The sequence below is a fragment of the Phalaenopsis equestris genome, unplaced genomic scaffold (genome assembly GCF_001263595.1).
Source record: "Phalaenopsis equestris unplaced genomic scaffold, ASM126359v1 Scaffold000021, whole genome shotgun sequence".
NCBI lineage: Eukaryota > Viridiplantae > Streptophyta > Magnoliopsida > Asparagales > Orchidaceae > Phalaenopsis > Phalaenopsis equestris.
Window position 1 is genome coordinate 364,531 of NW_018164463.1, and position 23,150 is coordinate 387,680.

General features: G+C 32.8%; 1 protein-coding gene across 1 annotated transcript; it reads left to right on the top strand.

Annotated features, from left to right (window-relative positions):
• Window positions 1–7,400: 7,400 nt before the first annotated feature.
• On the top strand, window positions 7,401–21,591 carry LOC110018398 (oryzain gamma chain-like). The gene is made up of 5 exons (XM_020715699.1): window positions 7,401–7,593; window positions 19,058–19,112; window positions 20,196–20,327; window positions 21,153–21,285; window positions 21,354–21,591. Exons 1-4 carry the CDS (start codon window positions 7,493–7,495, stop codon window positions 21,282–21,284), a joined length of 420 nt encoding a protein of 139 aa, XP_020571358.1. The 5' UTR covers window positions 7,401–7,492; the 3' UTR covers window position 21,285; window positions 21,354–21,591.
• The last annotated feature ends 1,559 nt before the right edge of the window (window positions 21,592–23,150 follow it).

A 23,150-nucleotide genomic window follows, 5' to 3' on the forward strand; every position in this document is an offset into this window, starting at 1 on the left:
TTTAATATATAAATATGTATGTGTCTGCACACACACACACACACACATATATATATATAAGCTGAAATGCAGCACCGTTGATCTAGTTTGACAACGTGTCGGCTATTCGTAGACAATCGACAAAGTAGGCTGGAAGTGACGAGCTGGAGATTGAGCACAGGACTTGGCAACTGAGTGGGCTAGATCAGGTCGAGCCTGCGATACATGCTGCATGATCATGTGACGCCTCAGTGTCATGCGATCCGTGATGCAATATCATGTAGATCATGCGTGAGAGCCATCTGATCGCACAAAATTGAGTGGTTCCGGTATGCTGTTGTGGGAACACTCGAATTCTTGTCATTTTTGGATAATTTTAAGGTTTCTTATTTTATTTTTGTGGCCATTTTGAGTTTATAAATAGGCCATAAATGGGAAAAATAATTGGATTCTTCCTACAATGCATTTTGAATGAGGTTTCCTAGTTTCCCAGTCATGCATTTCAGATGGGATTCTGCCTGAAGATAAATTGGAGTTTCCCCGCCATGTATTGCGAAGGGGATTCTTCATGAAGAAAAAATAGAGTTTCCCCACAGTACATTCTAGAGGGGATTCTTCATGAAGGAAATTTGGAGCCTCCTCGTCGTACATTTAAGAGAAGGTTCTTCGTCAAGACAAATTAGAGTTATCTCGACTTGCATTCCAAGAGAATGATTTGTGAAGCAAAATTGTTAGATTCTCCCTGCCATGTATTCCAAAAGAGATTTTTCGTGAAGATAAAGTGGAGTTTCGTTGTCGAGCATTTCGGAGGGGATTTTTCATAGCAAAAAGTTGGAGCTTCCCTGTTGTGCATTCTGAAGTGGATTTTTCGTGAAGGCAAATTGGAGTTTTCCTGCTGTTGACCTCACTTCTGTTGATGTCTAGTCTTTCTTCCTTAGAAGCCTGGTATCTAGCCATATGAATTTCATGTTGACTATCCTAGAGGACTAGTGATGGAACCCCACCCCCCCCCCCCCCCCACCCCCACCTAATAAAAATTCTAAACATTTTTGTACTTTTGTTGGAGTTCCATATGTTTGTTTTTGACCTCTTGCATTTAGTAGGATAAAACCAACATGGGGGAGCTCAAGAAGAGTCCCCATAGGACTGTCTGACCCTTAAGGTTAGCCCTGGGTAGTGTGATCTTGGTCAGTCTTGCACACACACAAACTTGAACCTCTCACCTTCACTCACAACCTAAAATTATAAACCAAGCAGACATGTTTAACCTGATTTCCTACACTTTGGAAACTCATGTGGGTGGTCCCCCTAAATCCTTAGCCTTTGGCTAGGATGGCTAGGACCGACACATGGAGAATCCAAAATGAGGTTCCCTTGGTCTCATGACACTATAAAGGTAATTTTGTGGCTAGCCTTTGCTACCCTTTCCATTGAACCCCAATTCTACCCAAAATTTCTAATTTTGATCTTTTAGCCCAAAACTTTCCATAATTACCAAAATATCCTGGAATCCTAAATTTCCTAAAATGACCCAAATCATTAAATTTTATCCAAAAAATACCCCAAACCATTTCAAACCACTCAAAATTCCCAAACTACCCTAAAATTTCCAAAATTCTCAAAATAACCCCAAAAAATGGCAAAATTACCAAAAATGCCCCTCATTGACTAAAAAATCACAAAACCTCCCAAATCATTCCAATTATCCTCAAAATCAATACTAACCACCCATTGGGTCCTATTTGACCAAATTGACTAATTTTGACCAAAATCCTACTTTTGCCCCTAAAAGCCCAATTTCCACCAAATTCACTTCAATCTTACCCAATTTCAAATCTAAATCAATCATCAACTTTTCCAATCCCAATCTACAAAAAATTGGAGCTCAATTGAACCAATCTCCAAAACCTAATTTCAATTTTGGGCCAAAATCCCCAATTTGACCATACCTTCAAAGTCCATCAAATTAAACCCCATAAACCATCCATTTTCCTCAATTTTGAATGTTAACTCTTCATAACATTCCCCTAGACTTTTTTGAACCATCAATTGGCCTAGATACAAACTAAAACCTAGCCCTAATCCAATCCAAACCAAAACCCCCAGTTTTATCCCAAAATCCAAATTTCTTTAAATTGAACTTTATAACCTCCCAATTTCAACCCAATTTCAACCCAAATGCCTCATGACAGTCTTCTACACCAAATTGGCTAATCAATTTACCTAGATCCAAGCTCTATCCAAGGACAAACCCAAGTTCAAGTCAAATCCCAAATTTTGAACCCAAACCCTAAACTCACTTTGAGTCACTTGGTCTAGCCCAACTTGGACCACCACAACTGCCATTTGGACTCTAGAAACCAAACTAGATCCTATTAGCCCACACTAGAGGTGTCATGGACCAAGGGTCCCTTGATTTTGGGAATTCCTTCCAACTTTTGGCCAAATGACCCAAGCTTTTCAACACTCGACTAAACCTCCATCTTAATCACAATTAAACTTCTCTGGCTTCCTTAGACCCTGCTAGCCACCTCCTTTGGCCTGGTCGGCCGGCCTAGTGGCCAAAAATCTCAAAACCGATAAACTCTCCCCATGGACCAAGCTTGCATTGAACCCATCCAATGTGTACATTCCAATTGGCTAATTGTGCTGCTCAGCTGTTGACCTCACTTTTGGTTGAGGTCTAGAATTGCTCAGCCCTCTACATAAACAACATTTTCCACACCTTGGTTTGCTCTGCTGGCCACCATGACCATGGCTATTTAAACCTCCCCTCTCATGGCCAAAGACAGAGTGCTTCAATTACTTAGGTAGATGATCCACCTCAAAATAACATATTTTTAGTACATATTTTATAAGCATTTTATGTATAAGCATTTTATGTATAAGCATTTTATGTACATTTTTTATGATATTACACTTTAAAGGAATGTATTTTGCATGTTTTTGAGTTTAGGTGCATTGAATGTACATTTAGAGAAAATGAGGAAAGATTAGATGAAAAATTATGATTTTCGTGTGGCGCTATAGCAACACAGTCTAGTTAGGAGGGTGCTATAGCGCTAGTAACTACCTTTTTAGAAGATATATCAAATTTGTCCAAATTTTGGAGGGGTGCTTGAAGCAACCCTTGGTTATTTTCTGTTTTCTATTTAATGAGAAGGATTTGGCCAAATTGACGGACTTTTTGGAGCCTCAAAACTTCAATTGGGCGGCAATAGTGAGTTATGTTTTTATATTTTGTATTCAAGTCTAAGTGTGAGTGTGTTTAGTGTGAAGAAGTTTGGAGATTAGTTGAAGGAAACTCCAGAAAATTGATGATAGGCATCAATCATAGAGTTTCCATTGGGAGTAGGGCTTGTAGAGACAACAACATTTTTCATAAAAGTACTACGAACATGCTTCCTAACAACTGGATCACAACTCATCTCTACCGCTGTCTGCAACAATAAAAATAAAATACAACAAAAATGAGATAGGAAAAAATAAACCTCACATGTATCAGTTTGTAAAGATTACACAAGTTTTGAGGGGCGGTCAAAATTCTTGATCATATATGTACGTAAGCCGGTGTAGGAAAAGAAAAAGTTTCAATACGAGATTAAATAACATATGTTTAACACCTTTGAGCACATCTTGTGTCGCCTCAAACATTGCACAAGTAAAATTTCTATCTATTTCCTCAGGAACTACTTTTTCATCTTATAACTCTTCCCACCTCTGCATACATGATATAAATTAACATATCATTCTTTGTTATGTATTTGGAAAAAAAACCAGTATAGCATACAAACCACTTTTTCCAATGAAAAATGCAACCCAAATTGTTCGGAACTCAAACTAAATTTGTTAGCAACCTCCCACAAACCAGCCTTGTAGCATATGTTGTACAAGGATTTTCTCTTCGGCCTTTTAAACTGTCCTTCTTCTAAATCAACTTCACTGGGAGGAAAATGCATGTTGAATTTTGCATTAACATCATCAACCTCTCTTTCAAAGTTTGCCTCCTTAAGAGCTTCAAAGATAGAATTTTGCATCAACAACATCAAACCAAGTCCAATTAAGCTCTAATCAAGCCATTAAAGCACTTTTAGAGGTTTTTTACCGTCGATTAAATGATTAAATGATCAAATGAACTCCATATTTGACATATTTATATTCAAATTGAGTGTCTTGATGAGAGAACTCAAATGAGCCTAAGATCATATAATTCCAAGGTCATTAAGGTCGCTAAATTATTAAAAATATTATATGATCCAAGGGGATCAATACATGTCATCTGATCAAGTGGCTAGGGAAGTTATTCACCAAAAGACTAAAATGAATTTACCTTAAAGGCTATAAATAAGCATACTATCTTCACTTGAGGGGTGAGGGGATGAGAAAAAAATTCATAGCCTATTTTGGATTAAAGACCCAATGATAAATTTTGGCCTTTGTAGCTGCTTACCACCATTGATCACCACCCATCGGCCTTCTTCAAGCACCATCAAACATTGTTGACCACCGTCTGCTGCCTCTGATCTCTATCTTTGGTGACCCTTGCTTACTAACATCATATACCAAATATGAACATAATATATAAAACATGTTAAAGATTCACCAATAACTTTTGACCTCTGTAGTCACCGTTGATCTCCTACCACCATCGACTGCCCAAATACGATTGTAACATATTTCATTTCCTAAATATGGTTGTAGCATATATCACTCATATTGAAGTTAACCATCGCGTCCATATCCAAATGTCACCACCTACCGCCACCGGTCATCACCACCCACCGCTGCTGATCAACGGTCTTTGACAGCCACAATGACTGTCATAGCCAAAGTAACACAGTTATACCTAACATAAGCATCTTTCTTTACGTTGTATACAAAAGAAAAATGTAGTGTCCACTATAAAACAAAAACCTCATGCTGAGATAATAGGTCAAGCCATCGACTATGACCGATGTAGTCACCTACTATTACAATTTTCAACTACAACCTCTATGGTCAACTAACGCTTTTGTCATCTTCAACTACGATCTCTGTGGCCACTTGACCTCATTTTTGCCCCCAACTACAACATATGTAGCCAACTAATACTATTATATCTTCTAATTATAGCCTAACTAACTAATCAATGATGTTTAAGTCTCTAACTACGGTCTCTATGGTCAATTAACATTATTTCTATCTCCAATATCACATTTATGGTCAACTAACGTTATTATTGTCATCAATTACGATCTCTATGACCAACTAACAATCTTACAGTCACCAATTAAGGCAACTACGGACAACTGATATTATTGCAATCTCCAAGTACGACATGTGTGACAAATTGATGCTATCGTCATCTTCAACTAAGACATCTGTGGCCAACCGACGCTATTGTCGTCTCTAACTACGACCTTTATTGTAGCCAACTAGCGATATTAATTACAATCACCAATCACGACTTATGTGGCTAATTGATGCTCTTACAATCACCAACATAGAGACCAACTAACACTATTTCCAACTAACAATATTACAGTCATCACTATGACTTTTGTGATAAGTTAACACTATTGTACTCAACAACTATAATTTATGTTATCAACTGAAGATATTGCAGTCAACAACTATGACATATGTGGTCGACAAATGATGTTGTAATTACCAATTATGACTTATGCAGCCAACGGATGATATTATAGTCACCAAATATAAAGTATGTTGCCAACTACTATTATTACAACTTCACAATTATATAATAGGTCGTTTTAATTATAACAATGTAAGATTCTAGTATTATTAATCCTTTAATCGTACCCTGAACTTTTTTATTATGATTCCAATGCTTAATTTAGACTCCGATCAAATCACTTTTGATGTCTTCTATAAATTTCGTGACATAAAGATTCAGATTGCCCTGAATTAAATTTTAATGATTTTTAATTATAAAATTAAATTGCGGCTTCTATTTGATCAAATTATTTTTTGTTCTATGTCATAACAATTTATAAGTCATTTTTCCAGAGTTAAAAAATTCTAAAATATTTAATCAAATTTATTTGTGTTCTTTTATTTATTTATTTTTTTTGTCTTTTGCAACCAATAACTTCATATGATTTTTCACAACTTCATGTTACAAATTAATGTTATAATTATTTTTTTGTTGTAATTTCTGTATATTCATAAATATTTATGAAAAAAAAAATGATAACTAAACAATTTTCGAAGTATTATTTCATGAAAATAAATTTAAAATTAATATTAAAACTGCATCAAAATATGCCTTCATTTAAATTTAAGTAAGACAAACAACTGATTAAGACTGTTTTGCATTATTGAAGGATCATTATATAATAAAAATAGCAGACGCTCCAAACCTCCCACGTATATTCATAAATCATAGTTGTCCAAAGTTATAAATCGAAGCTAAATTAGCCATATCGACAGCGCATCATCTGGGCTCGTCTTAGCATTACAGCATTAATTGTATCAAATTAATAATGTACCTGTCACATTTTAAAATTGCATGGGGCATTTATATACAACCCCTAATTGTCACCTCCCAAAAGAGCTTATGTGACGGACAAAATTAGAGAAAGTCATCTTAGATGATTTGATCACATTAAATGTCGACCATGTGATCATCCAATTTTGAGAGTAAATGTTTTAGATTCGACTTATGTTAAAAAAGACAGAGGTAGACCTAGGAAGACTTGGGCCTATTGTATTATTAGAACTAAATGAAAATATGACACTAAATGGAACACAATGGAGACAAAGGATTCATGCCTAACGTTGTGGGATTAAGGTTTTGTTGTTGTTGTTGTTGTTGTAGACTAAATCTCACAATCAGATAACTCATGTCAAGTCTTTTAATTATAGATTTTTATTTTAATTTTGAAGTATCTTGCTAAGATTAGAATTAAGCTAACATGGAGTCAGTAGATTTATCTCATTGGGATTCATGATTTGAGACAGTTTGAGCCTTAAATTAATGTTCTAAAATTTTTTGTTACACTTCAACTGCTTGATTTAGACTAATTCAAACTCAAATTGGATCAACTTTGTTGGTGTTGGGTTTATCGCATTGAGATGATCAACTTGACTATAAATTTGTTAAAAGCGAAGCTTGGATGATCACTTGACTATAACTTTAGCTACACTTCACTTAGTTCTTATGTATTTACATATCTAATGCCTAAAATTTGATATTTACATTTATAACACTGCTATTATAAAATTACGAAATTAAAATAATTTAAAGGTCTGATTTATAAATATTAATGTTTTGGCTAATTATCTCTAATATTTATTATGCAATATATTGTCACGCACTTTTTCACTATCATCACGCTTAAGTACGAAGCGCATCGCAATAATTTCGATCCAATCTAAGGGTATTCGTGTAATTTTGGAAAAGATCATTCGGGAAGGTTTACCACGTCAGCAAGTGCATCAGCTCCAGGCTCAATATCAACCCCCGGCTGTGCCCCAACAACGGGGAACCGCTCAACTAATATAGCGCCAGATGGCTCTCCGCCACCTCCTCTCCGCCGTCCTCCTCCTCTCCGCCACCCTCGCCACCGTCGAGGATGATAACGTGATCCGGCCAGTGACCGACCGGTTCGGGTCGTTTATTATAAGTTTTTTTCATGCAGTGCGTGTATTTATATCTACGTGCTTAAAACATTGAAATTTAGGTATCTAGCACCTAAAAATTTTAATTTTACCAAATTACCACGTAAAACTTTGTAATAAAACAAATCTGCCACGTCTGTTAACTACAAGTTAAAACAAGACGGAAACTTCACCGTAGGAGCATCCCTTAAGCCGCCGGCCCATTTCTCCCTCGTCGGAGTTCCTCTCGACTCGATGTCTTCTCGTGCAAGCAATTCTTTGGTGAGTTGAGATGGGCTGGCGGCTTAAGTGATGCATGCTCCTACGATGTGGTTACTGACTTCTTTTATTGTGCGGTTAATATAACGATGATGGTAGATTTGATTTATTAGAAAATTTTAGATAGTATTTCAGTAAAATTAAAGTTTTAGGGTATTAGAAACATAAATTTCAATATTTTAAGTGATAAGAAAATAATGATAAATAATTCAAGATTCCAACTACAACTTTTTGTTCGGACTTCTTCCATCTAGGGGTCATATCCATAAGTGCTATTTAGTATACGTTTTTTAGTTTGCTTTAAATTTTGATGATTTTAGATCACACACACTTTTGGGTGTCGTTACTATTTTCAATTTCGGTTGATTTTGAGGGTTTAAATGAAAAATTTAGAGTTTTTATGAAGTTTAGTATAAAACTCGGAAAAAATGTCAAGTTGTTAGAGCAATTGTTCAATATCATGGAAAAAATGTCAAGATTAAACTCTTTTTTTACAGAGTGAAGGTTGAACTAGAATAGGATGTGATATAGTAAGCTTGAACTTTTATAAGTCATCTTTGTGTTTGGAAGAATTGGATTTGACTATTAACTGATCAATTTTCTTGTCAACTTTAGTGAGATGATTGATAAATGCTTGCAAATAGTATTAGTAATGTTCACTTGTTTAATTTGATGATATTTATGAAATCTTTACTAGTGATAGTTTCTTGTAAACTTTTTCCAAAAATTGGATCTTTGAGTTGTCTTCCATTGGCAAGTTTGCATACTTGAATTGCTAATTCATTTACTTACTGATAAAACTTTTTGCATAAATATCATCTTGACATGTAAATCATGAAGGTTTATATGCTTAATATATTTCTTTTAGTATTTTGTTCCATGGTAAAGGATTTAATCACTTAGCACATTGTTCTCTAAAGGGTTTATGAAATAAAATTATGATGATTATTAACGAAAAAAGGTTTAAGAAATTACATTTCTATTAAAGAAACAATTCTATTTTATTTTAGTAAAAAGTTTCATACAGATGTAACTTTAGCATAAGGAATCTAAAGTAAAATATAGAGAGAGGTGACAAGATTGGAATATGATCATTGTTGATTGTGAAAGTCTAATGATTTAATGTTAGGAGAATTAATATATTTAATGTTCTTGACTGTGAAAGTCTAATTATTGAATGTTAGAAGGATTAATATAATCAATTATGAGGAATATGGTGCATGTCAAAGATATCTTTAAGGTATTAAGTACTTATGAATTTTTTTCTTAATTCTAGGTCAGATCTATAAATAATTGATGACACTTCATATATGCCCCACATTTTTAAATTGACTCTACTTAAATATCTTAATTTGCTAGCATTATATATATAAGTCTCTATCATAATTACTCTGTTAATCTCTATTTTAATACTATAACTACCACTAACCTTATGACAGGACTTATGGGCCCAATTTACAAATAATTAGTAAACTTTTCCATGTCTTTTTTTTTCTATCACTTCTCTTATTGATTTTTAGTTTCATGATTCTCATTTGAAGTTGTGGACAATCGATCGATAACTTGAGAAATTCCAAGCCTATGTGAAAAAAATTCCAAGCCTATGTGACAATATCCAGTGGTGAAATTTTTACAATTTATCCTAGAACACCATTTTGAATACCATAAAACAATCTAATGGACTCTTGCTATATTTTAAAATATGTTTAGGAGTGTTTTTAAGAATATAAACCACATTAATTAAGCTGTATAATATGAACTTAATTGTAATTTATCTTCTTTTAAGTGGCTATTGACCTGCTTTCAAAAGATGTGTTTGAGTTGGTCTGTGGTATCAAAAGATGATATGATCATATTTGTAAAATAAACATATATGTTACTTTTGAAAAGAATAATAATATTGTTTGATGATCAATTTTCACTTGGTGGTATAAATTTATATAATTAGATCTATTATTCATCTGATTATCATGTCTCATTAAGGTGACATAACTTTAATCATTAAGTGATTAAATTAATGAAGTGTTACATATATCTATGCAATGCAAAATATAATAGATATTTAGGGCAATAAAATTGACTATGCATCATTAATAGCGTTAGGCAACAAAAATTCCTTTGACAAAAAAGTGTGTCATTATTGAGCATGTACAACTGAGAGTAGATGATGCTCTAACTAGATGAGTAGAGAGAGAAAGAAATACAAAAAAAATTAAAAATAGTAGCATGGAGCATAGTTTACACAACTAGAAGATTATTTAAATGGCTCGTGTCAATTAAAACATCTCACGTATTACTCAGTAGATTGAAGTGAGAATAAATATTCAAAATATAAACCACAAATGATTGAGGTAGTGATGATGATCATATGAGTACACATTTACTATCCCCAACATAAAAGATTTTAAGATTATTTTTTTCAATTATTTTAGCTGAGGTAAAGAGCTATTGTTTTTGCTCCACAAAATAAAAATTTGCCTCCTGCTGCTACTTTGGGGGATAAAAGCTACAAACCATTTTTGTAGTCTTCAAGTTTATCTAACACAAAAAGTGAGTTAAGTATGCATAGCTCTTTATCCCAAGTAGGTCGAGGAATTTTCCATGCATCAAAGTTTCATTACAGAATGTCCTCCCTATTCAATATATTTAGTAAATTGGCATTTTCAATTCATTATACATCTTAATTCTTACTCAAATATAGAAGCCCTAATGAAGGCACAAGTAAATGGTACCAATTTTTAGTGATATCCAATCAAAATTGTTGTAATTTCTCCATAGATTACTTCTCTTTGCTAAGTTCTTACAACAAACACCCAAATGATTTTTGTTTCTGGTGAATTTCAATGTGAAGCTTATAATACCACTATAGGGCATTAGAGGTTGTTTATTCACAGCTGACTGGAAAGGAAATATCTCTATTATAACATTAACTTATAAGTTATGCTTCAACATACAATAACTTTGGATGCAATGGAGCCTTGCCTTCTCAAGCCTTTTAGTAAATTAAGCACAACGGAAGACTCCACTCCAAGGAGATATATATGTGGGCTCAAAAAATTTAACACCTCAGACTCCATTTTTTGTTTAATGTTGATAGATTTTGTGTTTATTTCAATTCAAATTTTCAAAATGCATATTATATTCTAGATAATACACTACCTAGAGATACTGCCCTTATTTCATGATTTTTTTTTTATTTGGGATTCAAGGTTTCCTATAGGCGCAAGCCCTTATGGTTAACTACCCCTCCCAAAAATGGGAGAGCGCTTTCGATTAAAGATAGTCATTAAACACTAAATATTTAACATATAATAACAATAGGCTTAGATTTTATGTTATATGACTTACCATCTTGAGCTTAAAATGAATGGTAAGGTTTTGGTCTATCCCCTTGGGTTTTGTTTTCGCACTGACACAAGGCTTTTGAATATCATGTGAAATTGATGGTTTTGGTAGCTCAAATAATCAAGCATGTCATCAGAAGTAGTAACCACTTAGAAAGGTAGAAATATAATTTTACGATGGGTTTGATTATTCAAACTAAGAAAACATTGAATATCTGCACTAGTCTGCGGTTTAAACCAAAAAGACCATTTCTTCTATCTAATCTGAAGACTAAATAGAGTTTATATTAGTTTTGGGGTACTCTTCTTCCTATAAGGGTAAGCCCCTATAGCTAGTTACATCTTAAGCAATCGAATTTACTTAAGAAAACACTCAATTAAGGTTATGGTTTTGTTCTCAAGAAATTTCTAAGTTTAAGCTTCCATGATTGAACATTGTATTTCCAAATGGGAAAGGCTCAAAAGTTGAACAGTTATTATCGGAAGCCAAAAAAGGAAAGGTTGGGGACACTCGAAGATACCAAGGCAACCTCAGTGGTATCTTGGACCATCCTGTTCTTTAGCACTTGATTTTTTTGACAAGAATATTAATTTTTTTCATCATGATTTTTTTTTCGAATGTTAAGATTTATACTGCACGACATACGATCATGTAGGAGCCTGAAGGTGAGAATTTACGTTGTTACTGGACAAACAACCTCAGAGTCCTAGGGTGAAGTTCACCAAAATAAGTAAAAATTTGAAACCCTAACCAAACAGAAGGAAAAACAAGAATGAAATGGACTTACAACCGTGCATGGAAAGGGTTGTCATATAAACCCCCCTATAGCATTGAAAACCATGCTTGACCGGTCTTGATGATGTAAGATAAGGTAGGTTGTTGTTTATTAGGAATAGTAGGTCTTACGAGTTATGTAGGAATGTATGATGTGTATAATATCTTAAGACTAATGTGAACATAATTTAAAATTTTAAATTTAAATGTTTTATGCCTCACAACACTCAAATGTTTTTAATTAGTGTTGAGCGCATCGAAGGTCCTTGATGAAGCAAGCTATGTAATGGATTATGCAAGTCCTTGATGATGAATGCATAAAAGGTCTGTTCAAAAGGCTAATCGGTGTGTATAGGCATAATTCACTCTATAAGATACTGGTTCTCACAGGTAAAACCACCCTTTCTGTGTAATGAGTGAGGGTTGGAAGAAAAAAAGTAGGAGAAATATGTTAAGTATATGTCTGCATATCATGTTATCATTCATATTCCTAAATAAAAAAGAAGTTTCTTCTCACTTTTATTGGGTGTCAATAGTGGTTATTTAGATGTATGATGTTTCTATGGTTTTGAATGCAGTGATTTATGTGATTTAGCTTTGGTTATGATTTTTATTTTAAAAAGTTAAGTTGGTGTTATTTAGGTTGGGGTAGAAGGTTTAGTCTTTAGGTGAGCCTATCGATAACCTAGGCAAAACACAGAAATATAAATACTGGCCTATAATTTGAGAAAACCTATCGAATGAATATAGACAAACTGATGGTATGGATGTCAATCCTAACTTATATCAAACTCGTCAACTGACATCATCTGAACTACAATTGGTGGTTTAGTTGAGGTCCATCCTTCACTTAGTATTTCGTCTTCTTTTGGATAGTTTGGATGTTTATAATCAATTGAACATAACACTTTCTAACTCTATAAAAGAAAAGAAGACTCAAAGGGAATATCCTAGGTTACTACAACAACTTATTTATTTTTAGCAACCCTGCAAAACAAAGTTAGCATACCCTAATAACATGTAAAGCAAACCTAAAACAACATTTTGTAATTTGTCTTTATCAACCCAACAAAACAAAGTTAGAATGCTTTATTGTAAGAGGAATGAATATGTTTATTTTGATTATTAAAGTGTTTATTACTATTCTTTTTATTTGAGAAAACTTGGTCAAGATGTTCATGACTTTTCATCATCCCAGGGTTTTCGGTTCTTTAATCTACTTAGTCCAGTGAGCCAATCAAGACTACTATGACCGTAAGATTCTTGTCAACAACTATGTGTTAAGTCATCCAAGAGATCTTTGTAGATCCGGGTAGCATGATTAAAGTTGTGTTCTACAAACTTTATTTATTAGAGTTTCATGTAAGTTTTATTATATTTTTCAGATTTTTTGGGGTTGAAATTTTTAGGTTGCTTAAGACTTCTTAGCCAGTTTTTTTTTGTGTTATATTTTATTTTTTATGTTGAAATGACTCGGTCAAGATCCCATAGTTTCGTCCTCTTGGGATAATTGGATTTGTAGTTCGATTAGTCAAGTGTGACTGGAATGTACTTCATTAGCAGCCATGGGTTGCCTCCTATGAAATTCCTTCTCAACCTGAGTTATGTTTCATAATTGAAGTTTAAGTTCTAATGATTTTTAGGGTGTTTTTTATGTTATGTCTTTTATGTTTATTAAAGACTTTGCATTTAAGCACATATTGTCTCAAGGTGTGTTTTTAAGTCAATAATGCTTTTATTCTCTTATGAGAAGTCAACCACTTATTAACTTGGCTTACTATTGTCAATTTTAAGTTTAGTACATGTTAACTTAGGTTAGTTTGAATTGGCTTAAGTTGATCTGAGTTGACCCATGTTAGATTTAAATTGATTTTGGTTAGTCAAGGTTAGGATGTGTTGACTTAGGTTTGCTTATGTTTTATTTGGATTAGCCCAAGTTAGGCTGGGTTGACCCAGGTTTGATTAAATTTGATTTTGGGTTAGCCCAAGTTTATTTAAGTTTGATCTGGGTTAGCCCAAGTTAGGCTGGGTTGACCCAAGTTTGTGTAAGTTTGATTTGGGTTAGCCCAGGTTAGGCTAGGTTGACCCAGGTCTATTTAAGTTTGATTTGGGTTAGCCCATGTAAGGTTGGGTTGACCCTGGTTTGATTAAGTTTGATTTGGGTTAGCCTAGGTTAAGCTGGGTTGAACCAAGTTTATCTAAGTTTAATTAGGGTTAGCCCAGGTTAGGCTACATTTACTCAAGTTTGATTAAATTTGATTTGGATTAGCCCTGGTTAGGTTGCGTTGACCGAGGTTTGATTAAATTTGATTTTGGGTTAGCCCATATTAAGCTAGGTTGACCCAAGTTTGTCTAAGTTTGATTTGGGTTAGCCTAGGTTCGACTGGGTTGACCCATGTTTGATTAAATTTGATTTGGTTTAGCCCAGGTTAGGCTGGGTTGATTCAGGTTTGATTAAATTTGATTTTGGGTTAGCCTAGTTTAGGTTTGGTTGACCCTAATTTGTCTAAGTTTTATTTTGGTCAGCCAGGTTCGACCAATGATTGATTAAGTTTAATTTTGGTTAAGTCATGTCTAAGTTCAGTTAGACTTAAACTAAGTATAAATTTAGTTAAGTCAAGTCTAAGTTAGGTTAGACTTAAACTAAGCTTTAGGTTAAGGATTTGGTTAAGTCAACCCTGACTGGGTTAGACTTGAGTAGGTTTTAAGTTAAGTTTGGATTAGGTCCAAGTTGGGTTAGACTTAAGTTACGTTTAAAGTTTAAATTAAGTTTGGTCTAAATTGGGTTAGACCAAAATTAAATTTAGGGTTTAATTATTAAGATAATTTCATCTTACGATTAAAGTTTTAGCTTAGTTTGGTACAAATTATGTTAGACCCAAACTTAGTTTGAAGTTTGAGTTAAGTTGGGTTAGGTCTGAGTTGGGCTAGACCTAAGTTGAGTTTAAGTTTAAATTGAGTAAAGTCTAAACTGGATTAGACCTAAATTAAGTTTAGGGTTTAGTTGAGTTAGGTTTAAGTTAGAATTAAACCTAAGTTAAGTTTAAAATTTTAGTTAAGTTGGGTTAGACCTAAGTTAAATTGTAAATTTGGTTATTAAGGTAATTTCATAATTAAATGGATAACTATGAGAATAACCATATTTTAATTAATAATTTAATTTAAGGTTTTCATTAGGATGCAAGCTTAAGATTTTGTGAGTTAATCCTTATGTTTAACTAAGTTCAGGAGACAATTTGGGCTAAAACGCAAAAAAATGTAATTTTACTAATTTACCCCCAATGTTCTTATTTCATTTTAAATTTTCAGAGGTGAAAATTATTATTTTGGTGTTTAGGCTCGCTGCCCTAATTTTTCTTTTTAATTTCAAATTTGATTTGTATTTTTGTTTATTTTATTTATTATTATTATTATTCAAAATAATTATAATTTTAATAGAAAATTAGACATTTTGGTGTCAGAGAGTCTTTTGACTTTAGAAAAATCATGGAACATTCTTGATGAGAGGGAATAATCTCTAAAAATTTCATATTCTTATGTTTTATTTTTAATTTTTCATAATTAAAATATTTTATGTATTATTTAATATATATATATATATATCAATTATTTTACTTTTTTTATTTTTATTAATTTCTATTGTTTGCTGAGTGCTAGGGTATTTTCTTTTTATTTTTGTGACTTTTCCTTACAAATACATGATTTTTTTATGTTTAAAATCATTTTATTTTTGTGACTTTTCCTTATCCTTACAAATACATGATTTTTTTATGTTTAAAATCCTAATTTCCTACTTAAACCACACGGCGCCCCATCATCCTTATACCCATTGAAACTCCACAAAGCGTCCCATTGTTGGCCGCGCTTTACAAGAGAGTGCTGAAGTGGCCCACAATCTGCTGCTTTGCTCCGCGTGATTCACTGCTTTAGCTTGATCACGACTGTATGGTTCAAACAATGGAGATATAATGGTGCTCTGTCATCATCCCAAGCACGCCCTAATCTGTCTACCTCACATTTTAAAACCCTAAGATCATGTGCTAGGGTTAATGAAACTCTTCTATGATTGTTTCTATAACATCATCTAGTCCTTACACAAACATTCATACAATTAAGTGGGCATGCATTTTTAATCCTCTTTATAAAAGACCAAACTGAGACCTAAACTAGGAGTTTTGAACTCATACCTTGTCCCAAGAGGTGAAACCTCAATTTGGGATGATGGAAACAATCGCTTAAGCACCACGAGCCTTCCTCTTGCTTGAATTTAGATTGAAATTGGTTATAGCTATGAGCTAGACCAAATGGAGTCACGGTCTAGTCGAGGGTTATGGTAGAGGGTGCGGGAAGGTCTAGTTTTGATCGAGGTGAATATTAAAGTTGACCTTAGCTATTATATGATTTTATGCCAATCAAATGATCCCTATGGTTAACAAGTCAAAGGGTGAAAATTTTTTGGGGAACACACAAGTTGTGATTATGACCGTAATATAATAGTGTCATTTGACAGTAAGTACTCGGACAAAAGGCTCTAGTGATAATCGTTATTCTTTGTGGAGCCTTTAAACCAAGCCGTGCAAATAAGGGACTCAAGCCATGCCCTTAATGACATGAGATTACTTTACATGTACATATAATAATTAATAGACTTGAAGTGTCAATCACTTTATTTGAGCTGAAATCAGCCAAAAGTTTTATACTCCCGACAAGCTTCTGAGGAGGATGGATGAGATTTAATTTAATTCTTTTAAATGATTAATTTTAACTTTAACATTTTGATTGGTTACCTTGAAAATTTGATTTAAAACTTAGAACTTTCCAATTAAACTTCTCTATCAAAACCGCTATCATCAATGTTTATCCCTTTGAAATATTTATGCTTGAAATTTATTTGAAAATTAACACTTAAATATTTATAAAAGATTAATTTTGGCAATTTCCAATCCTTATGAGGAGGAGGACCAGACAATTTAATCTAAACTTAAAATTGTATGCTTGTTTTTTTGACATTATTGAAAATATTAGACTCGTTGACTTTGATCCTTAAGAGAAGGTGGAGGATCAGTTTAGTTGGCTAGGACTTCCAATTCTATCATATTGATAAGACGATCTTGAATTTAATTATTAGTTTACATTGTGCCTACCACACATATTTTGAATATTTTAATTTATTTGTATAAGCAAATACAACATTAAAAGTAATCTACTATCTCAAAAGAAAGTAATACTACTTTATAATGAATTTGATTACTCAAATAAGGAATTTCATTCAATATTTGGTAGGTCTACATTCAAACCAATTATTTCTCCCCTATCTAACCAAAGGCTATAAAATTTTTTAGTTTAATCATGGATATAAACTTCATATAAGGGCAAATTCATGTAGAAACATAGTATCTTAAGAAAATTTTTGATTAAGGTTGGGGTTAAGTATTCAAATATTTTAAAGTTTAGTTTTCACAAATTGCTCATTTGGAAATTCAAATAGGAAAGATTAATGTTTATAGTTCTTATCGGAATCCAAAAGTGAAAAATTAGGAAGTGACTAGATACTGAGAAACTCAGTAACAATTTAATATCATATTATTATGCTTATTGATTTTGAAATTTAGGATTTATTTGTTTGAATTGATATGATATTAGAAAAGGCTATGACTTATATTCTGATAATATTCGATCATAGGAAAGACTAAGAGGTGAGAACTTATATCATAACAACATGACCAATCTCATAATCCTAAAACTAAATGTGAGTTAAATAAACAAGTAAAACGTCAAACTTAATCTAATAAGAATACAATCAAAAGGGACTTATAGTGCAATCTCATAAAGGATTGAAACAAAACCGAATCTATTGGACATACAATCCTGTCTGGATAGGGCTATCAGCTAAATCCACCTAAAATCTCAAAACCATGCATGTCTGGTTATATAAAATGTAGGATATAATAATTTATTATTTATTAGAGAGAAAATATATATTTTTTACAACTTGACTATGAAAATCAAGTTGCATAAGTATAACTGCTATGCAAATGTCGTAGAACTAATGCAAAAAACTATTTTTTTACAATTTTAAATTTACAATTTATTGTGCTATTTAAACTAAATGATTTATTTGATTCGTGTTTTAGTGTCAAGTTGTGTATAGGTATGCAATTCTTAATGATGCATGTGCAAAAGTCATTTAAATTTAATATGATGTTATTGAAATGTCATTTATATGCTCTTAAGGCATGTATATATTACATATATATTTGCTTGTTTGATGAAAATTGACGAAATTGATTGCGTTGATGATGGTGATCGGCGAAGTAAAAACAAATACAAAATGATAATGTAAAATTATATTTTGATTTTTTTTAATGTATAATATATGACATATAATATATAACACATATAGTATAATTGGGGAAAGGAGGGGGTCAGTGCAGGGAGAGGCACAGGTTTCGGCTAGGGCTGGCTTCCGATAAGAACATGGGGCTGAATTTGAACTGCGAGCGGAGCTCTTGACTACAGGAACGGAGACGGGAATGCATTGAGTTCTCTACAAAAAGAGAGGAAGGAACATTATACTTTCGGGTTGGAGGCGAAGGGTTTCGATGCAAGGAAGGAGCAAGTAGTTTCTGAGATCTCTGTTGTGTGCGGTTGGAGCGGTAGGAAGATGCGTGCGGGTTTTGGAGCAGGAAGATTAGGGTTATGTTCTACAGGGTGCGGGATGACAGGAAAAATTAATTGCTACGGCTTTGGTTCCCACAGACAAAGAGAGACAGAATGTGTGTGTGTGTGTCTCGGAGAAGTGAGTATAGATTCGAATTGAGGCGTCGCGGGAGGAGGAAGATGGAAATGTCGGAGGTCTTTGTATGGTATGATCCCGTATCTGCTGTCCCACTAGCCTTAGCCTCAACTGTATCGCTCAAACATGAGAAGATGGGAGTAGTATTGAGGAAGGAGTAGAAATGTTCAAAATTTAACTTGATGTTAACTGTAATTAAACTTAATCAACAATATGTATGTATGTATAACAGATTTTTAACGTCTAACAGTATCCTTATCGAGGTGTCAATGGTATATGCAGCTTCAAGCTGGAGAATGTTGGCGTCAAAATCCTTGATTCAGTTAACAACACGTTGGTAAGGGATCTCCTCTTTTCCTTTCCCTTTTTTTTCTAGATTTACATTCATGTCACTCAATTCTTTTGTATTTACATGTTTTAACATCTAAACTCTACTTTATATATTTATACCACAAAAATCTTTCATATCATTCCCAAAATATCACTTATTTTACTTTTAAAAAGTGAAATACATATTTTTATGATAGCTAAGGTAGCATATATGCAAAAAAAGTGAAGTTTAGATATGTTAAATATGTAAATACAAAGGGATTAAGGAAACAATATTACATCAGGACTCCGAATGCATTCAGAGTCCAATGGTAGGGTGCCACGTGTCAAACGTGCCCCACCATTTTTTACACTGGACAATACCAGTATATTACGGTGGGGCCCGCTTGACACTTGGCGCCCCACTGTTGGACTCCTAACGCAAACTATTTTAGGAGTCCTGGTAATATTTGCTCAGGATTAAGAGGTATGCATGTAACATTACGGTGGGGCCTGCTTGACACTTGGCGCCCCACTATTGGACTCCTAACGCAAACTATTTTAGGAGTCCTGATGTAATATTTGCTCAGGATTAAGAGGTATGCATGTAAATCTTCCTAATACTTCTCTGAGAATGGTATCACAAAAAGACTTGAAATTTTTAATGAGTAGGGGAGGAACAAATCACTTCGCTTTTTCTAATATTATATTTCCTTATTTGAACATTAGGTTTTTTTTTTGTCCTTGTTGATGTTAATGTTAATGTTAAATTGCTAAACTGTGAACAAACATTTTTCTTAAACATACAAAAAAACAACAGCTATTCTACATGTGTGGGTAATGGTTTGTGTTATCCGGACATATAGAAATAGTGTCCATTGCATGTTTCAGTGTCATTTATCTATTCGATATTTTACAAATGTTACAATATAGATTTGCAAATGCATGCAATATTTTATTAAAAATAGCATTACATTTAAATTATGGGCTATGTTGTAATATAGTTTCAACATATCCACTCCTTTTTCTTTAAATAAGGTAAAAAAATTGTTAACTTGTTAGACATGTCTGACTATAAGTTGCATTTTGGATCGATCTATGTTATGTACAGGGGTCTGAGGAGGAGCTAAAACATGCAGTTGGACTGGTTCGTCCAGTTAGTGTTGCATTCGAGTTTGTCACTGGTTTCCGGTTCCACATGAATGGAGATTACACGAGAGACACTTGGGGGAAGCCTCCAATGGTATGTTTTAAGATAATTTACATACGTGATAAGAAGATTTCTGTAGAGCTTAAACCATAATACAAGATATTTCTAAATGCAAAATATGTCATTATGTTTTGCAATATATTTCCAATCTCTTGATGGTTGTCTAGTAAACTAAACTACAAATTAGGGCTGTCAAAATGACTTGTTGTTCAGAACAGCGCTTGTTACGAAGCTCGTGTTTGATTCATTCAAAGTTAACGAGCCGAACTCGAACAAAGCTTTGTAAACTTAATTGATTACAATGCTACAAAGATTTGTAAACAATTAAAATTATTAATAAAAAATAGAATAAAAATATATTAAGTTATATTTAAATGATATTTTTATATAAATAATAAGATTTAAATCTTACCCCTACACTTAACATCCTAAGGGTAAGTGACTAGGGTTCTCAAAACGACTCTTTATTCGCGAACAACTCGTATTCAACTCACTAATACAAACGAGTTGAACTCATTGTATTTTCTCTTTCACTTTTATTGAAATATATGTAAGGGCCATTCTTATACAATCTGGATAAATAAAAATTCACAATCATAAGGTGATCCCTGGTGCATTATAGTATAGTATAATATCATGTAAAAAGGTATATAAAATAATATAATCTAAAATCAATCAACTCTTGCATAACCCAATTGTTCATATATATAACAACTATGTTGTTACAAAATGACATCCAACTATTTGCAATTTCAAGCTGAGAATTCAAAATGCTAGAAAACCATTCATCCAATTCAATAAATTAATGTGAAAATTGAAAATCTTAGTATAATATTTATGAAACTCTTCCCCTTCCAGGATGTGAACCATGCAGTTCTTGCTGTCGGCTATGGAGCTGAAAATGGTATTGCCTACTGGCTCAACAACACATGGGGTGGAGACTGGGGTGATAATGGCTACTTCAAGATGGATTTTGGCAAGAACATATGAGGTGAGTAAGTTACTAATTTCATAAATGTCTTTCATCTACTATTTAAATATGATTTGCTTTTGATACAGGCGTTGCGAGTTGTTCGTCTTAGACCGCTGTTGATGTGTAGAATCTTCTATAAATTAAAACGATGAGCTTAGAGTTTTGTTATCTTTAGCAATGTTTGAGGGTTTGTTTGAAAGAAAACTCATAATAAGTAGAAGGTGAGGGAATGTGTTAAGATGCATTAAGGTAGTATTGTGAAATATGTGAACTTTCTGTTTTGGTTGTGATATTGGAAAATTCTCTTTGTTGTTTGTTTTATTATAAAGGCATTTACATGCATAACATGTAAATGTATTTACTACCTAACACCTAAACTTTATTTTATCTTCTTTTAAATGAACCAAATCCTTTTATAACACATTAAAAATATCCTTATTTACACTTTTAAAAACTGAAATATATATTTCAATATATAGTTAAGTGAGTAGTCGTACTTTTAGATTTATAGTAATATTTTGCTTCTTCTTAATTAATTGCATTAATAATTATTGATATCTATAAATTCATGTTCCAATTTATCCGATTTTATATACTCTTATTTTATTGGTCATATCTGAGTATTAGGTTTGATTATATATATATATATATATCCATGTGGGTGAAATATCTCAACCCCTCTATGTTTTTGTTCACTTGGAGATGTTTTCATAATAATATTCCCACTGATGATATACTTAAACTCAAGGGTTTAAAAGGACCTTCAAGATGTAATTTTTGCTGCCAGCATGAGGAATCCTTCAACCATCTGTTTTTCTCTTGTCCTGTTACTCAAGGGGTTTGGACACATGTGGCTTCTAAACTCAATTTCCTCTCCCATTTATTGAATTTTGGAAACTTCCTTGACTACTGGAAGGTTTGGAAAGAGAGCCAAGTTGAAATAATTCCCTTTATTACTACATTGTTCATATGGATGCCAGGAAATATCAATAAATATGAGGGAAAAACTCAAAGTGCCACACAAATTGTTATTAACTGCTATGCCTATACTCTTAAGATAATCAATCTCATGGGATACAAATATAAAGTTCCTGGGTGCTCCTAAATCCTTAATACTCAAAGTTTTCCTTCTGGCAAATCACATTTCCTACTGTTCCATTGGGAGAAACCTTCTTATCCTTGGATCAAAATCAACACTGATGTTTTTAGCCTGTACTCATCAAACAGTTATACAAACATAAAATGATATAGATATGTTAATATAATAAAACCCATTGAATAACATGAATTATTGTAAGTGATCATATTCATAAATTATCAAATATTTTATAGTAATTTATTAAAAGCTTAACTGACATGCATAATATTTTCTTTTTTCTTGTAATATTATAATTTATTAGTGTAAATATTTACCAACTTTAATTAATTAACTGTTGTTTTGAACTAGCTTTGTAGGTGTTATTTATTGATTAAAAAACACTAAACAATAATTAAAAAAAATGTTTATAGAAGACAGAAATACCATGTAATAAGATGAATTTAATTGTATTGATTTAATTTAATTTCTTACTAGTTTTTTTTATTTATTTATTAAATGTTATAAAAAATTTAATTATCGTCTGATCGTTTGTACCTTTTTTGGTTAATTTCAAGCCCTGGGTCTGGTCATGACACATTTACTTTATATAATTTATAGATCTATCAAAATATTTTTAAAAGGTAAGTGATTAGCTTTCAAAGGAAGTTCAAATCATAATTTACATAAATGAAAATAATGTATCATGTAAGAATTTAGGGGCAATTACATGATTCCACCAAATTCATATGCATCTACATCTCTAACACTTAAACTTTTTCTATATTTACACCCAAATATTTCATAT